This window comes from Tinamus guttatus, unplaced genomic scaffold (genome assembly GCF_059628265.1).
Source record: "Tinamus guttatus ecotype Peru unplaced genomic scaffold, ASM5962826v1 Tinamus_guttatus_pri_ptg000530l, whole genome shotgun sequence".
Classification (NCBI taxonomy): Eukaryota; Metazoa; Chordata; class Aves; order Tinamiformes; family Tinamidae; genus Tinamus; species Tinamus guttatus.
In genome coordinates, this window is record NW_028289064.1 from 2,797,571 (window position 1) to 2,812,677 (window position 15,107).

Consider the following 15,107-nt stretch of genomic DNA (forward strand, 5'->3'; position numbering starts at 1 on the left):
ACACGCAGTCTGCTTCAGCATATGCTGCAAGTCGGGTGAAGCTGGCACTCTGCAACAGCTAAATAAAGTTTGTGACACATTATTCCATTACCAAGAGACATAAACAGGTCTTATGTACTGAAATGCATAATTCATCTGACAGTTGGTTTTGTTCAGTTTCTGAATTGTGACAGGACCAGAGCTCTAAGCCCCTGGCTTGGGCATTATCCTGTGTCACCAGAGTGTGACCCAGCCATCCACAGACCTGCAGCATCTCCATCTTTAAATGGGCACCCGAATAAAACTTCGTAGTACAGGAAAACTGAAAGATCTCATGAACTTGAGTCACGTAACAAATGTCTGGAGCACATGTCAATAAACACACATGAATCAGTACAGACTGTTCTTATATAATGTTATGCTCCTCAAAATAGTACTGTCCCTTTGGTTTTAATTATTAATAAGATGACAAGTTTGTAAGGCATGTGAAATTCAAAGGTACATTAAAAGAAGCCAGGTGCATTCATAATCAATTATTAAAAGCCTCATGCTAATATTCCTGCAAACTGGAAAGGAAAGCAGGAAAGCCAAACAGTATTTGCCACTGCTCTCATCTATTCCTTGGCTATGCCTGTCTTCTGTTAGCAGAGCAGCTCAAAATGGCTCAGACTACTCGTGTCATTTCCAGATAAAAGGAATTTAAATAGATGTTTCTGCAGGCATTGTCAAACCAAAAGACTTCATATTAGAACAGTTTATGCAATTATGTGATTCCCCCTCACTTTGAAACAAATAGTAAGTAGTTTGATTTGTCATAAAAGACAATTTTAAAAAGTTTCTTGTTTATTCATGTTTCTGCTCCAGATGCTTAAAAAGCAATGGAAGGATCTCCATTTGGAAGAGTCATTTCCAAAAGTATCATTTGACAAATGCAATATTTAAAGTCTTCCCCAAATGTAGTTTGGACTACTCGAAGTTAGCAGGGAAAAGGGGAGAGAAAAACCACAAATAAAGAATAACTCGAATGATTAAAATATATATAATCCTGGGAGAAAAAGGGACCAGCAACTCTAAGGCAGTCAGGAAGAAAGGTCAGAAGTCCTGAAGAATGCAGTCATGACCCCATTTAAAAAGAGAAAGGCTAAAACTGTGACCAATACAATGGTCTATTGGCCAACCCTGGGAGTAAGAAGCACCCCAAGTAAAAAGCTTTAGAGAAATTCATCACCTGTGATTTTTCACTCAGTACTCTCCTTTAGTTCCTAGGCCAGAGCTTTGGCTTAGATGTTTAGGAACTATAATGTTTAGGAACAGAGCAGTAAATTCGTAGGGCAGCCTGGTACAAAACTTTTGCACTACAAGCACCCCCTGACAGCACTCAGGGTTCATCACTGCAGATTACAATATTCGTGGTTTGCTTCTGTTGGGAAATGAGACTATTTGGCCTTGTTTTTCCCTTCCCAGAGTTTCTTAAAAAATAAATAAAGAGGAAAAAAAGTCCCACTACCATGAGGGGCTGTGCCGAATCCTCCCAGCACAAAGACCTATTGTTCCTGCCGGGGCAGCCGGTGGCCCTAAGGGGCGAGGGAGCCTTTGTGGTGCAGGGGGAAGGGGCACTTTGCTTTAGAGAGAATTGCTTTAGAAGCCAAATCTGCTTTTTATTATTTTATACAACAGAAGGCTAAAATAATTTACCTCAGGAAACTTTGAGCTAAAAAGCTAGATTTTTGTTTTTCTAAGAGCTTAGAAAGGAGGAAAAACAAGTCTGTTTTGCAAAACACTCCCTGCCCTCCCTCTCCTGCCTCTTTTTGTGATTTGCAAGTTAAATCTCTATGCTGCCACAAAACCAGGTTTGGGTAGCTGTCAACCCTTAAAGCTAAACAGCTACAAAACTTGGCAGGTGGTTGTAGGGCTTTCAGCTACACGGAAAAGCACGATAGGCTGGGTAAAGCAGAACGCACACTTTCTTTTGGTCATCTTGCATTCTCATAGGATATACTGCTGTTTTGGCCACGGTCAGGGTCCTGAATTACGTAAATACTTCCTAATGTTTAGAGCTTGAGACCACCTGCAGGGAGCACAGCTCCATGGCCACGGGTACAGCACCAGCGCGCTGTATTTTACTGCAATCTACCGAACACGCTCAACCCCCAGGGAACGGACAAGGCCACTCCTCTGCCTCAGGGAGACTCACACAAGCGGCCCGGCCCAAGCTGCGGCCGAGCGCTGCCACAGTGCGCGCCCAAGGGCGGATGCGCCTCCACTCCACACATTTCCAGGCTTAGGTTTCCGTTTACCAGTGGTCTTGCCATAAGCAAGGGACATTCGGTGTTTCGTCCTCCTGCTAATAGGGAAATACCGTTCAAAACAAAAATCAGCTTTGAAGAAGCAACCCAAGCCAACTGCCTGGTGTTGGAACTAGTTACCTCAGGCCATAGGAGAGATGCAATCCAGAAGTGTTAATCCCTCTGGACCTGATTTCAACTAGAAGTATTTGTTACTCTCTACAGTTGAGCAGCAGGTTGCATTTCACAGCCACTGATTCAAAGGTGAGTAAGGAGTAAGATATCCTGAGGTACTGAAGACACACTGTCAGGGTGCAGGGCCTGTAAATAGTCATGTTAAACGCTAGTCATTTACGCCTCCTAGGGTGTAATCCCATGAGGCAGTACTCAGATTAAATTTTAGACTCTTAGCCCAGTATATCAGACCTGCCTGTTCCCAGCAGACAGGTGACCCAAGATCTTGTTTAAACTAGCCCATTTATCCAATCAAGGTAGTAAAAACAAAAGAAATGAGCGCTGCTCTTCTAAGTGCTCCCCTTGGTTCTCCTTGGAATCAGCTCTAGGTTTCAATCCCAAAGCCTGGCTCCTCATTCTTGATCTTTCAGCACTGGCTTCCGCCTCTCCCTCTCTCTCCAATGTTTTGTAGGGACTCTCTGCCCAACATGGAAGCCAGGAAGACAAGCTGGGGCAAGGAAGCCTAATTGTTCTTGCTTTACCTCAAGCATTTGAGATGAACACGCAGAGTCACTTTCCTTCCTGACAAGCACTTCCACAAAATTATGTTGTCATGACATTTTATTGTCTGCATTAAGTATCACACCATTACAGGCAATTGCAAATCATTCATAAAAGTCTCAGTTACCTGTCCTAGATCTGATTCAGAACTACTCATTTATTTAAAGTTTCAGTGGAAAGTAGCTATTTCTGTGCTAGCTTCAATCAAGCTGTGAATTTCCTGTGACAAGTCTTCTGTATCAGGACTTCAGAAATCACAGCATAATTTCATTTATGCCTGTTTTTAATTCAGCAGTCCAAACAACCGGACACTGCCAGTATGTAAGCCTTCGTACCTCAAGACAAAAATTTCAGTCTTAAATAAAATGAACAGAACTATAAGAAATTTCACGTAAAAGACTGTTCAGGCTCACATCTCCACAATCCTTTGGCCCCATGGGGGAAGGAGGGAGGAAAAAGTGAGCGGGAGGAATTCCTAAGCTGTTATTTTAAAGAAAGAACTATATAGCATAAGACATCAACCTCTATAACAGCACATGGAGGGGACATTACCACCTCCACTATTCTGATTTGCCAGTCCAAACCATCAGCTGTTCAAAGCAGTCTGAAGAACAAGCCACATACCCTGAAACATAACAATTTTGCAGGAACACAACCCTGTAGGCATGCTTGAGTGCATCTAACATAGACAGCATCAAGTTTAAAACAGCAACCCTCACTGCTGGAAGTAGGAAAGACTATTGCTAATCTCAACTAATGATTTGTGGATAGTCTAGCCATTCCTACAAGAAATGGAGACACATGGATTTGAAATTCCTCAGTCTGGAGAAGCTGAACCCACACTGCATGAGACAACCCTAAGCACCAGCCAACAGGCAAGCAAGTGACAAGGCCACTCTTGACCTCCCCTGTTTAAAGCAGGGCAGGTATCCAAAAGAATAGAGAAAGTCTTATTGATGGGTTGGGTTTATGTATTTTTGCAATTAGAAATTGTTATCAATCCTCAATGCACCAGACATATTACTAACTGAGGCAGGGAAGTAGCACTGCAATGTGCTGAACACCCTGCTACTATGTTTTCTCCTTTGACTCAACCATTACAAATCCTTAGAGCCAACATAGATGCATGGTACAAATAGCCTGAAACATGATTAACAGTGGAAAAACTAAGCCTTTATAGCTCTGAATAAGTGCCAGGATAGATCATTTTTCCTGTGCCTACCTAAAGAGAACCACAGAAAGAGTTGTGACTTCATCTAATGACCCATCAGTAAGGACTTCAGCCGCTGGTCAGAGGAGAGCCAGCCACTTGCACGTATGGGAGCCTGTTCAAGTTGACAACGACAAGTTACCAGAGCAACTCTTAACTGGACACTTATGTCTCTTATCTGCTCTTCAGTATGTTACAAGGGAGTCTATGATCATCAAATCTCTTCTTGTTGAGCTCTCTTAGACTTCAACACCACCAATTCTTTGCAATTCCTTCAAAGAAACAGGAGAAGGTAGCCTAGCTGCCCTTCAAGGACAGAATCCAACTTAGACCTCCCCAGAAACCCAAACCCAAATGTTCTTTAACTCAAATATTCCATTTTCACCTCAGATCTCTGGCTGGACAGGTCACTCTTCAAATACATCCGGCTTATTTTATAAAATGAAGTTTCATATTCTGAAACATAACCCTGGTATATAGATTCCTTGCTACAGAAACAAAACATCAACAAAACCTCCCACACCACCCTTACCATGTGATCAGAATGAAGAACGGGGTTTGAGCTGCTTTCAAAGTCATCTTATACAGCTCTCAGATTTCACTGAATGAAACTAAGGGATTTTTCTACAGGGCTCAAGGCAATGAGTATGCAATTCCCACTGAAAGCAACAAAATGTTTAAGAATTTTTGTTAAGCTTCTGACTGACCTCAAACCAATCTACCTTCTTTATTGTGCGTCTTCAACAGTACACTTCAATTTTATGCAACCTTGAACAAATTCATGTGCCCTAACTGAAGCATTTTTAGTACAGCTTAACCATATAGTTAAATTAGCTTTTAATATTAGGATTGCCAAGGCAAAGCATGCAATAAGCTACATTGAACTTAATTTATTATGCTGCTTAGAATTACTAACACTGAATTCTTGAGTTGGTATCTTTTGAAGGAGTTATATGTTGTAGGTGGTTTGACTCCAGGAAACACAGCATTCCAGCTTAGCTTTATCCATTGTAGAAAATAACCACCCTTCTGCCCAATGAGCAGGAAGAGAAGGTGAAGTCCGATGGTGCTGGGAAACAACTGCTTCAGCTGTTCAGCTCTGGTTGCCTGTAGTAACAAACTGGGTAGCAGAGGCGAGGTCTAGAGCTCCTTGCTGCAGTTGTGTTGTGATGTCCTGTCTCCTTCCAGGTATGTTGCACTGGACATCTTGCCCACCTATCTGTGCCACAGAAATTATATATATACATAAATGAATCTCATACATTGCTGCTCATATCGTCAGGTTTGGAAGAGACGTAGCATTTACAAGTGCAATCCCACAGCTGGAAACTGAAGGCAGAGGCAGGCAAGTGGTGCGATGGCTGACACCAAAGCCAGATGAGCTCAAGACTCAACCCCCAGGCCTAAACTTGTTCAGGATTTCCATAACCAATTCCCAGGTACCACTGGAGTGTCACTAGCTGGCTGAAAGACTGCCTCCAGCAAGACCTCACCTTGCTTGTGGGTCCCCTTGGCACTAATGAAAAAAAAAACATCAAAATCCTTTTTTCTTTTTTTGATGTTTTTCCTCTTCAGTTCTAAACAAACAGATGGGAGTAATTTCATATATATTGTGTATATGTATGTATACATATGTGTATGTATATACACACACATATATATGAAAATATATATAAGAATTAACAGAGTTATTGTAAGTGTCTCAGAAGCTTAACTGCACTTCTTGCCAGCAAGGACAAGATGCAAAGTACCATGTAAACCACATGCTACTCAAGTATTTCAGAACAAACGGTCTAATGAACACGGATCCACTTGCCCTGCTCTTTCCTCTGGCCCTCTCATAGTAAGACGACAGGAGACAGTACTAACCTTGTTTAATTTGGGGGAATGCACAGTGATTTTGTCCAAATGTAAGGCTGATATGACTGAGCAAAAATGAAATCCTGCAGATCCTTGCTGACTGCCAGGATTATTACAGGTATAAGTCATTAGGAACAATTTTAGCAGTCATTAACTCCATGGGGTTGTTAACTTCTCCCAGTACCTTGGCACAGTCTCTCTCCTAGCACCTGCATCAAGTTCCCATGCAGGAGCGCACTAGGAACAGGCAGCTTTGGGTGCCAGACTGCTGATTTTTGTGGAACAGTTGCACAATTCCTGCATAACAGTCTGTTGTAGCCTGATGTTTTTTCTCAAAGTATGTGATCGCAGTTATTGCAACACATGATGCTTTAAGTCCACATTCACCACAACGCTTTTTTAAATACCTGAAGAGTAACAACTATGGAAGACCTGAATTATTTGAATGTGTGGATTTGAAGTCTGACTTTATAGATTTTATTATTTTTAACTGGCACAAACTGATACAAACTGGTATCATCAAAGCAAAAAGAGACCAAATAAACCAGTAAAGTTTTGATATATAATCACTCTGCCCTCTCTCCTGAAAGGTTCCTCAAACATAACACCATGTGATTGAATGACCTCAGAGGCAGTTTTATCACTGGTTACCCAATGCATTCTTATCTGCTTAAGGCAGATTCCAACTAGGACATGCTTTGTTCATTAAAAAAAGACTTTCTAATAGGTTAATTAACTCTAAACTGTCCATCTGAGAAAGGAGTAGAAACAGGGATTTAGGAAGTTAGTTTTCTAGATCTTTTGCCTCTTTAAAATTTTAATGAAATTGCCATGCACAGCTGTCAGCAGCCAACAAATCAGGGAACCAGAACACATTCCAACAATGTAAGCTGTAAATAAGTTGTTGTGCATTTCTTTACCTATGTTCACTCTGTGGAAGTGTTATTAAACAAGCGCCTTTCCTGTGAACCTGTTCTAAGCTGAGATAATGAAAGTGTTGCATTTCTAAAATCACAACCCAAATTATATGTTAGTAAGTATGTTTTACACAGACAAGTGTACAGAGACTGTAAAAAGCCTTCAAACCACTTAACATAAATCTAAGGAAGAGAGAAACCTCAACTGCTAATATGTACAATGTAAGCACGATAAACCACATATCCTTTCCACACAGAAAACTGGCAAAAGTCTCCCTAAGCTTGTGGCTGCAAATGCCTTGGTCACAGCTGGTACAATTCCCCTGTCTCTGAATCTGTCCTTGACCTACCTAAAAGAAGTGTGCACCGATGTTTTACTTTCCCTTAGCTAGATAATTTTGGGGAGCTCTGTATACAGATTCAGTTTATACTATAATCTCTCTTCTCTCTACAAAAATTCAAGATCAAATAGCAAGATTAAAACTCTCTGCATGCCCCACTACTTCATCCCATATACACTTCCAATATAAGGCATTTTACAGAGAAATGCCATACATAAAGCTGTAGCCCTTCCAGGAAAGAAAGTCTCCTAGATATCTAAAGTTTTCCTTCACAATAGAGGTGTCTGCCAGGAATGTCATTTAGCAATCCACTCAAGACAAAACAGCACAGGAGAGTGCTTAAATCTAACCCCCAGAGAACAAGGAAGGAAGTTGACCTGTTCCAACAAATTTAAGCATCTGCTGCACAAAGCGGCGCTTGCAAAGTGTTTCCTGCATTGCACCCTTAGAGCATTTGAGCCTGAAAGCCAAGTTAAGGAGTCTAAGAGCATCTTCCTGGTCTTGCACAGATTCAGGGGTTATTGACTTCCATGTCTGATGTTCTCATAGTCTTCTTTTAGGCTTTTAAGGTATAAAGTTTCTAACATCTTTTAAAGGTTGATAGGAACACAACACGGGCATGTTAATGTGGCACAGGAATTTGTCGACTCATTTTTCAAAATGCAAGCAGCAAGGAAAAAATAATCAGGTTGCATAAGAAACAAAATGGATGCCCATTAAAAATACTTACTTTACTTGAAACAAAGTAAAAATGTTTTAAGTTCAGTAGCAAACTGGAGACCATGTCTGTTAATACTAAACAAGAATCAGCCTACAGGTTATCTGTAGGAGAATATTGATTACATAGTTTCCTTCTACCACTCACTGCTTCTGTATGTAGAAAGATTCGGTCTCCTATAAGTAAACACACTGTGGGTGGGGAGTATTTAAGGGGTTATCCCCTACATCTGTGCAAGAAAGGAAAAGATTTTAAGAAATACTATTTAAAAAAATAAATTCATCTTGCACTAAACTGATTGGAATTATTTTTAAAGAGTAACGCTCCAGATATATTCTCCAGGAAATACTACAAGTATGTAGAATTCAGGAAAAAAAAGAAAGAGAAAGAAAAAAAAAAAAAAAAAAAAAGAACTCCAGAGCCATTTGACAGAGGAGAACAGATTTGTGATCCAAGGAAAATGGAAGATGTCCTTATAATTGCTGGCTCCGAAAAGGAAACAGAGGCACCAAGTAGAGCTATTTTTAAAGCAGAAAACTTTCACTTGTTAAAAACACTCTTCCTGACTTTGTATTAAGATATAATACCTAGGAGATCCTCGGAGCAAGGAACCTGCTCTGCGTCCTTCCCCCTCCTCCTTTAACAGCTAGTATTTTTGTACCAGTGGATAGTAGGAGTACTGCCAGCAATTTGCACCTATGGTGACCTGATATGGTATAAAAGTTAAAAAACTGAAAGTTGAAGGCCGCTTTCTTCAGAAAGCTTCAAGTGTCAAAATACAGTCACCTAATGAAACAGTATTCATACCCGTTCATAAAACTCCTTAAGCACAATACAGAAATACTAATAGATCCTAATAAAAAAGGCATTCTTATAAAAGTGCTCTTGGAGCTACTTGTAGCACTGTGGCTAATGCTACTGCCTATTAAAACTGAAAGGGAAAAAGTCACCTCACACAGATCAACTAGTGACAGGACTTACCATTCATAGCAGAATGAACTCATCCTCTAACCAAAACCACAAGAATAAAAACACAAAATGCCTCAAGGAAGACTGAATGACTGGCATGCACAGGCTGGAATAAACCCACTCACATTTCAACCTGACAAAGCCCCAAATATTCCCAAACAACTGGCTCGAACGACTGTGTGCAAGGTCTTCAAATGAGGTACTACTTACTTGGGGATCTTGCAAAAAATCCACTGTGTGTCTTTACAAAAAGCAGAAAGGGAAGACGCTACAGATGAAGCAGAAAGGGCCAAAGTCTTCTCAAAACAGGCACTGATAATTCTGAAATTCTTTAGCCAAAAATTTCATAACTTCTACTTTAGAGAAGTTCTTTGCTTCAGCTGTGATTCCTTTCCAAATAATTTACATGCAGTCACTAAGAAAACAAAACCAAAAAACCCAAAAAAGTGACATAACAAAAGTTACCAAATATCAATATGCAAGGCTGGCAAGGACGCGTGCAGTCAAGATGATTCAGATAAGTCAGATAAAATTAGAACAGTGCTTTTCTAAAAGCATGTGTTCAGCAAACGCAGTAAATATGCAGGAGCTATATCCCAAGGGCTGATTCCAAGCACTAGAGCAAAAAATTTATTAGCGAAAATCTCTTTCTAAAAGTTCGCTGCCATCTGAAGTCCTCGGCAGTGTTATTCTCTGATCTGCTTTTAGTATTTCCATCCATCACTGGATTTATCCACACAAAAAGCTATAGGCTCTCCAACCTCGGAGGACTAAGCCAAAGGCAGTGTGGCAACTTCGCATAGGACCAACCTTTTATGGTTGGAACAGTAGAGCTTTGATACAGCTAATCTACCATAAATAGCTCTTGAAACTCAGAAGGATCAAATCAGCTGTTGCAACAGCCTGTAGCTGCTTCAAATCCAATTACACTGTCAACCCTGTCCCGCAGCCTGTGTTTTGACCCCCCCACTCCCTGCTTTTCAGTCCTGCTCCTACAAGGAAATAAGAGCTGCAGAGACAAATGCAGCAGAATAAAATAAAATACTGGGGGAGGCGAGGGGAAAGGGAAATATTACAATTACCTTAGTGAAGTTTTATTGTATTAGATATAGCTTAAGAATTTGTTGCCCATTAAAAATAAATATATTCACAGAGACACAGAGAGATACTAGCCCTGACTTGTAATGCAAGCATACAACTTGACACAAGTAACAGTTCCAAGAACAACAAGCTCAGCTTTAGAAGGCAAGTGAAACCACGCAGATAAGCGGCTTGGAGCTCTACCCGTGTCCCAGATTAAGGCAGTGAAGTATGAGCATTTTTTTTCCCTCTATAATTTAAATCAAGAAGCACTGGAACTTGCTGTTATAAACACAGTACAATGTTTCCTTTCAGGTATTTGGGATCATTTTCTCACAAACAAGCTGAGAACTCTAATTCGAGAATTCATAATTAAAAAGGGAATGAGGACCTTCTGAAACACGGGTTTGCTGATGAGACAAGGCAGCCTAACTCTGAAAACGATCACTGGACTGCTGGCAAAGGGCAGCTCCTGAGGAAGGAATGCAGCGACACTGTTCTGCAAGAGGACGCTAGTTCGGGTCCAAGGAAGCTCAGCTGAGCAGCAACATCCTTATGGTCCACACCACAGTGCAAAGAAACAGCACGCAGTGCAAGCACTAAGTATCTGCAAATAAAAGATACATTTTTAACTACGTATTATTAATATCCCCTGATCTTTCCAGAACAAAAAGTTACTCTCAGAATCACAGAGTGGTTGAGGTTCGAAGGGACCTCTAGAGATCATCCAGTCCAACCCTCCCTGCTCCAGCAGGGACACCTAGAGCATGTGGCACAGGGTGGCATCTGGATGGGTTTGGAAGATCTCCAGAGAAGGAGACTCCACAGCCTCTCTGGGCAGCCTGTGCCAGGGCTCTGTCAGAGGGGAAGAAGTTTTGCAGGTAAGGCCTGAACGCCACCTCTAAAGTCCTGAGCACTGCCAGGGATCCTCCTACAACACCAGCCATCACTTGGCATCTGGGCATCAGTTCCTCATGCACAAGGAGCCGGGGAGAGGAAGAGGTAGAAAAGCATTTATTAATCCCCACCATTTGATCTGCTTTAAGAAAGGCCTGTAATTTCATTAACACCTCTAGATGCTTCCCTAAAGAGTGACAAAATATGAAAATCACCAGCCTCCACATCCTGGAAAAGCCTATAGCCCTCTGGGATCCCACTCCTCTCTGAGCTTGTGATAAATCTTACCTAAATTCAAGAGCCTGAGTTTTAAATGGTTCACTAAGTATGTAACATATATTGAACACACACACGCACGCACACAAATAAATCAAGTCTGTGGTTTTAATCTTGCCTATACAAATGATGACAAAGTAACTACAATTAAGCTAAATGAAGTGCCCCCCCCTTTTTTTTTTTAAATTCCCTCTAGCATATAAATGAGGAGCCCAACTGAGTCACTTTCTGCAAGCCTGAGGAAAAAGTCAGGAGGAGGCGGCACTGAGAGTTTCCCTTTACACCTTAGAAAACACCCAACAAAATTTATTTCACTCCACAATGGCAGGGGATGAGGAGCATTAACATGGAGTAAACTGGGCATATGACAAGTGGATTAAAATAGAGTAAGTTTATCAGTTTGAACACCAGTTTTAGGATTTATTGCATTATATTTATGTGCACTGGTAAAAAAAAAAAAAAGTGACTGAAACAACTGCTGACTACAGATATTCAAAGGAGCTCTTAAAATGCAGCAAGCATTCTTGCAAGTGGTAAGAGAAAGAGCAGTCCTCAGCATGCTGTCAGAGCACAAGCACTGGCACTTTCTGCCTTATCCATAACTATTTAAAATCCTAGGTCTTTTATTACTGAGGAATTTGAAGGATGCGAGTTATGACATGGGAACACACCCCCTCTCAAGGAGCAGGACTGGGATTGCTTGTTCCTTTTGCACAAGCCACTCTACAACTGCTAGTATTCATTCTCCCTATCACACAAGGCATTAAGTTACATGATTTCACTTTTGCACCCAAAAAAATCTCACATATGCTGTTTTCACATAAGCTTCCTTGACTATAAGCACACAAGAGAACTCTATCTCAGAAGCACAGCAATTCCTCTCTCTTCTACCTCAATACAAAATTTCTGTAAGCACAGAGGAAGTCACAGCCAAAAATCACTAACTCATTGCCAGGCTATTAGAGCAGCCTTAAGATTTAGCATACATCTCCCCAAGTCTATCACATTCTGCTTTCAAAGGTGACAAAAGCACTTCTCAGGCTACTGAGCCTGCCTCCTCAATGAAGAGGGAAGCACATACTAAAGGACATGCACTTTTGGCACCACGGTCTTGGATGGCAAAAGATGATACAGAGAATAACTCCTTCCATGAACAGCAGGCAAGAAATTACAATACAGAGTAACACACAGCAAAGTGCACACGGCTGGAGAAGCCTGGGGTATTTGGACCAATTCAGTTTTCTAACAGAACAACAGATTTCTGTCCAGCTGGGGAGGGGCAGGGAGGGAGAGACTTCCCGTTTAAAAGAGAGGCAAATTTAGGTAGGAAACAGCTTACCAGCATCCATGGTGAGAATCATGGCCCCCCTCGGGCGCGCCGGGACGCAGGCAGCCTTCCCCATGCAGTGGAGGACACGGTGGCTCGGGGCACTTTATAGCTGCAGCTCCTGCCCCCTCCTCCTCGGGAGAGGAGCCCTGGTGCCTGCCCATCCCCATTGGCTCCTCCGGGGAGCCGCTCTCATTCCGCATATCCCAGCTCCTCCGACAGCTAAAGGGACCCATGGGGAAGGTTTTGCCCAAGCTGCTTTTCTCGCTCTGGGAGGATGGGTAGTTCATTCTTTCACCGTTGCACGCACGCTGCAATTGGCAGTATGGACACAAGCCAAGAAGCTCCCTGTGCTCTGCAGCTAAGGGAGGGCGCAGGGCACGGAGGACAGCGGAGCCCCGCGGACCTCAGTGACTCCCGGACCTGCTGCACTGCCTGCCTGTGTTAACAGGGCCACACACTCGATGCCAATGCCCGTGCCCTCCAACGCAAACCCACTAATTCAAGGTCTCCCCTGAAATTTTCAGAATTTGTTCTTGCACTTTCTTTTTGTATAGGCAAACAGCCCAAGGATGCTGTCTGAAAGAGGCACACCTCAACGCTCTGTGCTAAACTCCGCAAGGAAGGAAGGAGTTTCTCTCGGCCCCCAGGGTTCCCTGGCAGCTGGCATAGCTTAGGCTTTCCCCGAAGAATTTGGAAAGCTGTTGCCATCTATTTCTGAACTACCATGCTAAGGAGATAACACAGAGTTAAAAACAAACCCATGAGAGAAATCTCTTCTTTGTTAATTTTGATCAAACCATAGGGCGTCCCAAGGAGCGTGTCCTTGCCAGGGGAGACGGCAGGCCAGGGGAAGCGCCGCTTTCCACAGCGCAGCCTCCTCAGCGCGGCTCGGAGGGCCGAGTTTCTGCAGCTTTCGGCTCCAACTGCCAACAGGCTCCGTATCTGCTCCAGGGGACTCACCAAACACTCTGAATGAAATACCGCTGCCCTTCATCTCCTGATAAGAGCTACCTCTTCTAAATAAAGGGTGGACATATTAGGCTACCCTCTCACCACGTTAGTCACTGCTAGATAACCTAAGATTCATAACTCCGTAATACCACCACAAGCAGATTTTGGAAGCGTTGCTTGGGCCTGCTGAAATGAGAGGAGCTCCCTCTCCTCCCCGTCGGGTGTTAGAAGAGGGTCAGCTGCAAGTTTCAGGCACTGAGGTTTATGAAGCCGTTAAAAGTCAGAATCAACATTCAAATGCATTAGCAGGAGCAGTAGAATTGAGTCATCACTTCTCAGATTTCCTGACCTACTCTTGCTTCACATGGCTTCACACCAACAGTCTGAGTCATTACAGTTCTGGGGAAACAAAATATGCTTAAAAATAAAAGTTTCTGTACGTTTCTACAACAAAAACTCTAGAAAGAAGCAGGGGGCTAAGGCAGGTCCAAGCACCAAAACCAAAAGCTGTCACTAAATGGAAATTCAGAAGATGCTCAGGTGGACAGACTGCTCCTCAACCTCACTACAACGTTTCTATTTTCAGAGAGAAGCAACCAGTGCCAAAAAAGATTTTAGACTGAATGGACCAGCGTTTCTTCCAAGGTTACAATTTGCAAATTGCCAGGTTGCTGTTTTGCTCTCCATAATCAATAGCTAAGGTTATTTAGCAATAACCCCTGCCATGTGCAGAAATACATGTTAAACTTCTGGGAATGGCATAAGCAAATAAAATATTTTTGTATGCTAACAAAATAAAAATAATACTGATAAAAAAGTAAACCTTCCATTACTATTCCACTCTTCTACTTTTTCCTTGCTACTATTATCAAGCTACCTATCCCAACGTTTTTCACCCAGTAATATCTTTACTAGAAACCCCCAATGCACTGGACAGAAGAATGGACGAAAAAAAAAAAATGGGGGGTTTCAGTATCCTTTCAAAAAGTGCAATCACAAATAGCCCGTACAAAAGTAAACTTCCCTTTCAAGAGGATGACATTCACTGTATGCCTGGCTTTGAGAAATCTAGTCCTACAGTTTTGTAGCAGCGAAGCATGTAAGTTGAGGCAAAACATTTTCAGAATAATACAAGTAAATTCTGGGTCAGTAAGAGACTGTGAGGTACCACACAGCATTATTTTGCAAATGACACAAGTGTGTATCATTCATTTTAAAGTATTCAGAAGGAGAGTTGAATTTAAGTCATAATGGATGTCTAGCTGACACCTGAGAATGTCAATAGGAAATAGCAGTTTTATCCTTTATCTTCAGAAGAGAGAGCATAACATTTCCAGCTAGGCTGGACAGAATTAGTATAGGAGCTCAACATTTGACATTAATGTGATGGATACCACGTTATAAAGACTGGGCATTCCATGTGTCCCTTATTTTAAGCCCAAAATACCTGTTCTTAAACTGTGTCTATTGACACGAGATGAAGGGAGAGGGTAAGTGACTTCCCAGCTGAATGTGACCATGTCCTGCACATCTCCCACACCCCAAGACAACGGGTCGGT

The 15,107-nt window shown here is 42.1% G+C and overlaps 1 protein-coding gene across 1 annotated transcript in view; it reads right to left on the reverse strand.

Annotated features, from left to right (window-relative positions):
• SVIL (supervillin) overlaps nt 1-12,622 on the reverse strand; it is a 98,484-nt gene extending 85,862 nt beyond the window's left edge. Inside the window, exon 1 of the mRNA XM_088534007.1 lies at nt 12,607-12,622. Within this exon, the coding sequence (XP_088390133.1) occupies nt 12,607-12,616 (10 nt within the window). The 5' untranslated portion in view covers nt 12,617-12,622. The remainder of the gene's footprint in view (nt 1-12,606) is intronic.
• Nucleotides 12,623-15,107: the final 2,485 nt, after the last annotated feature.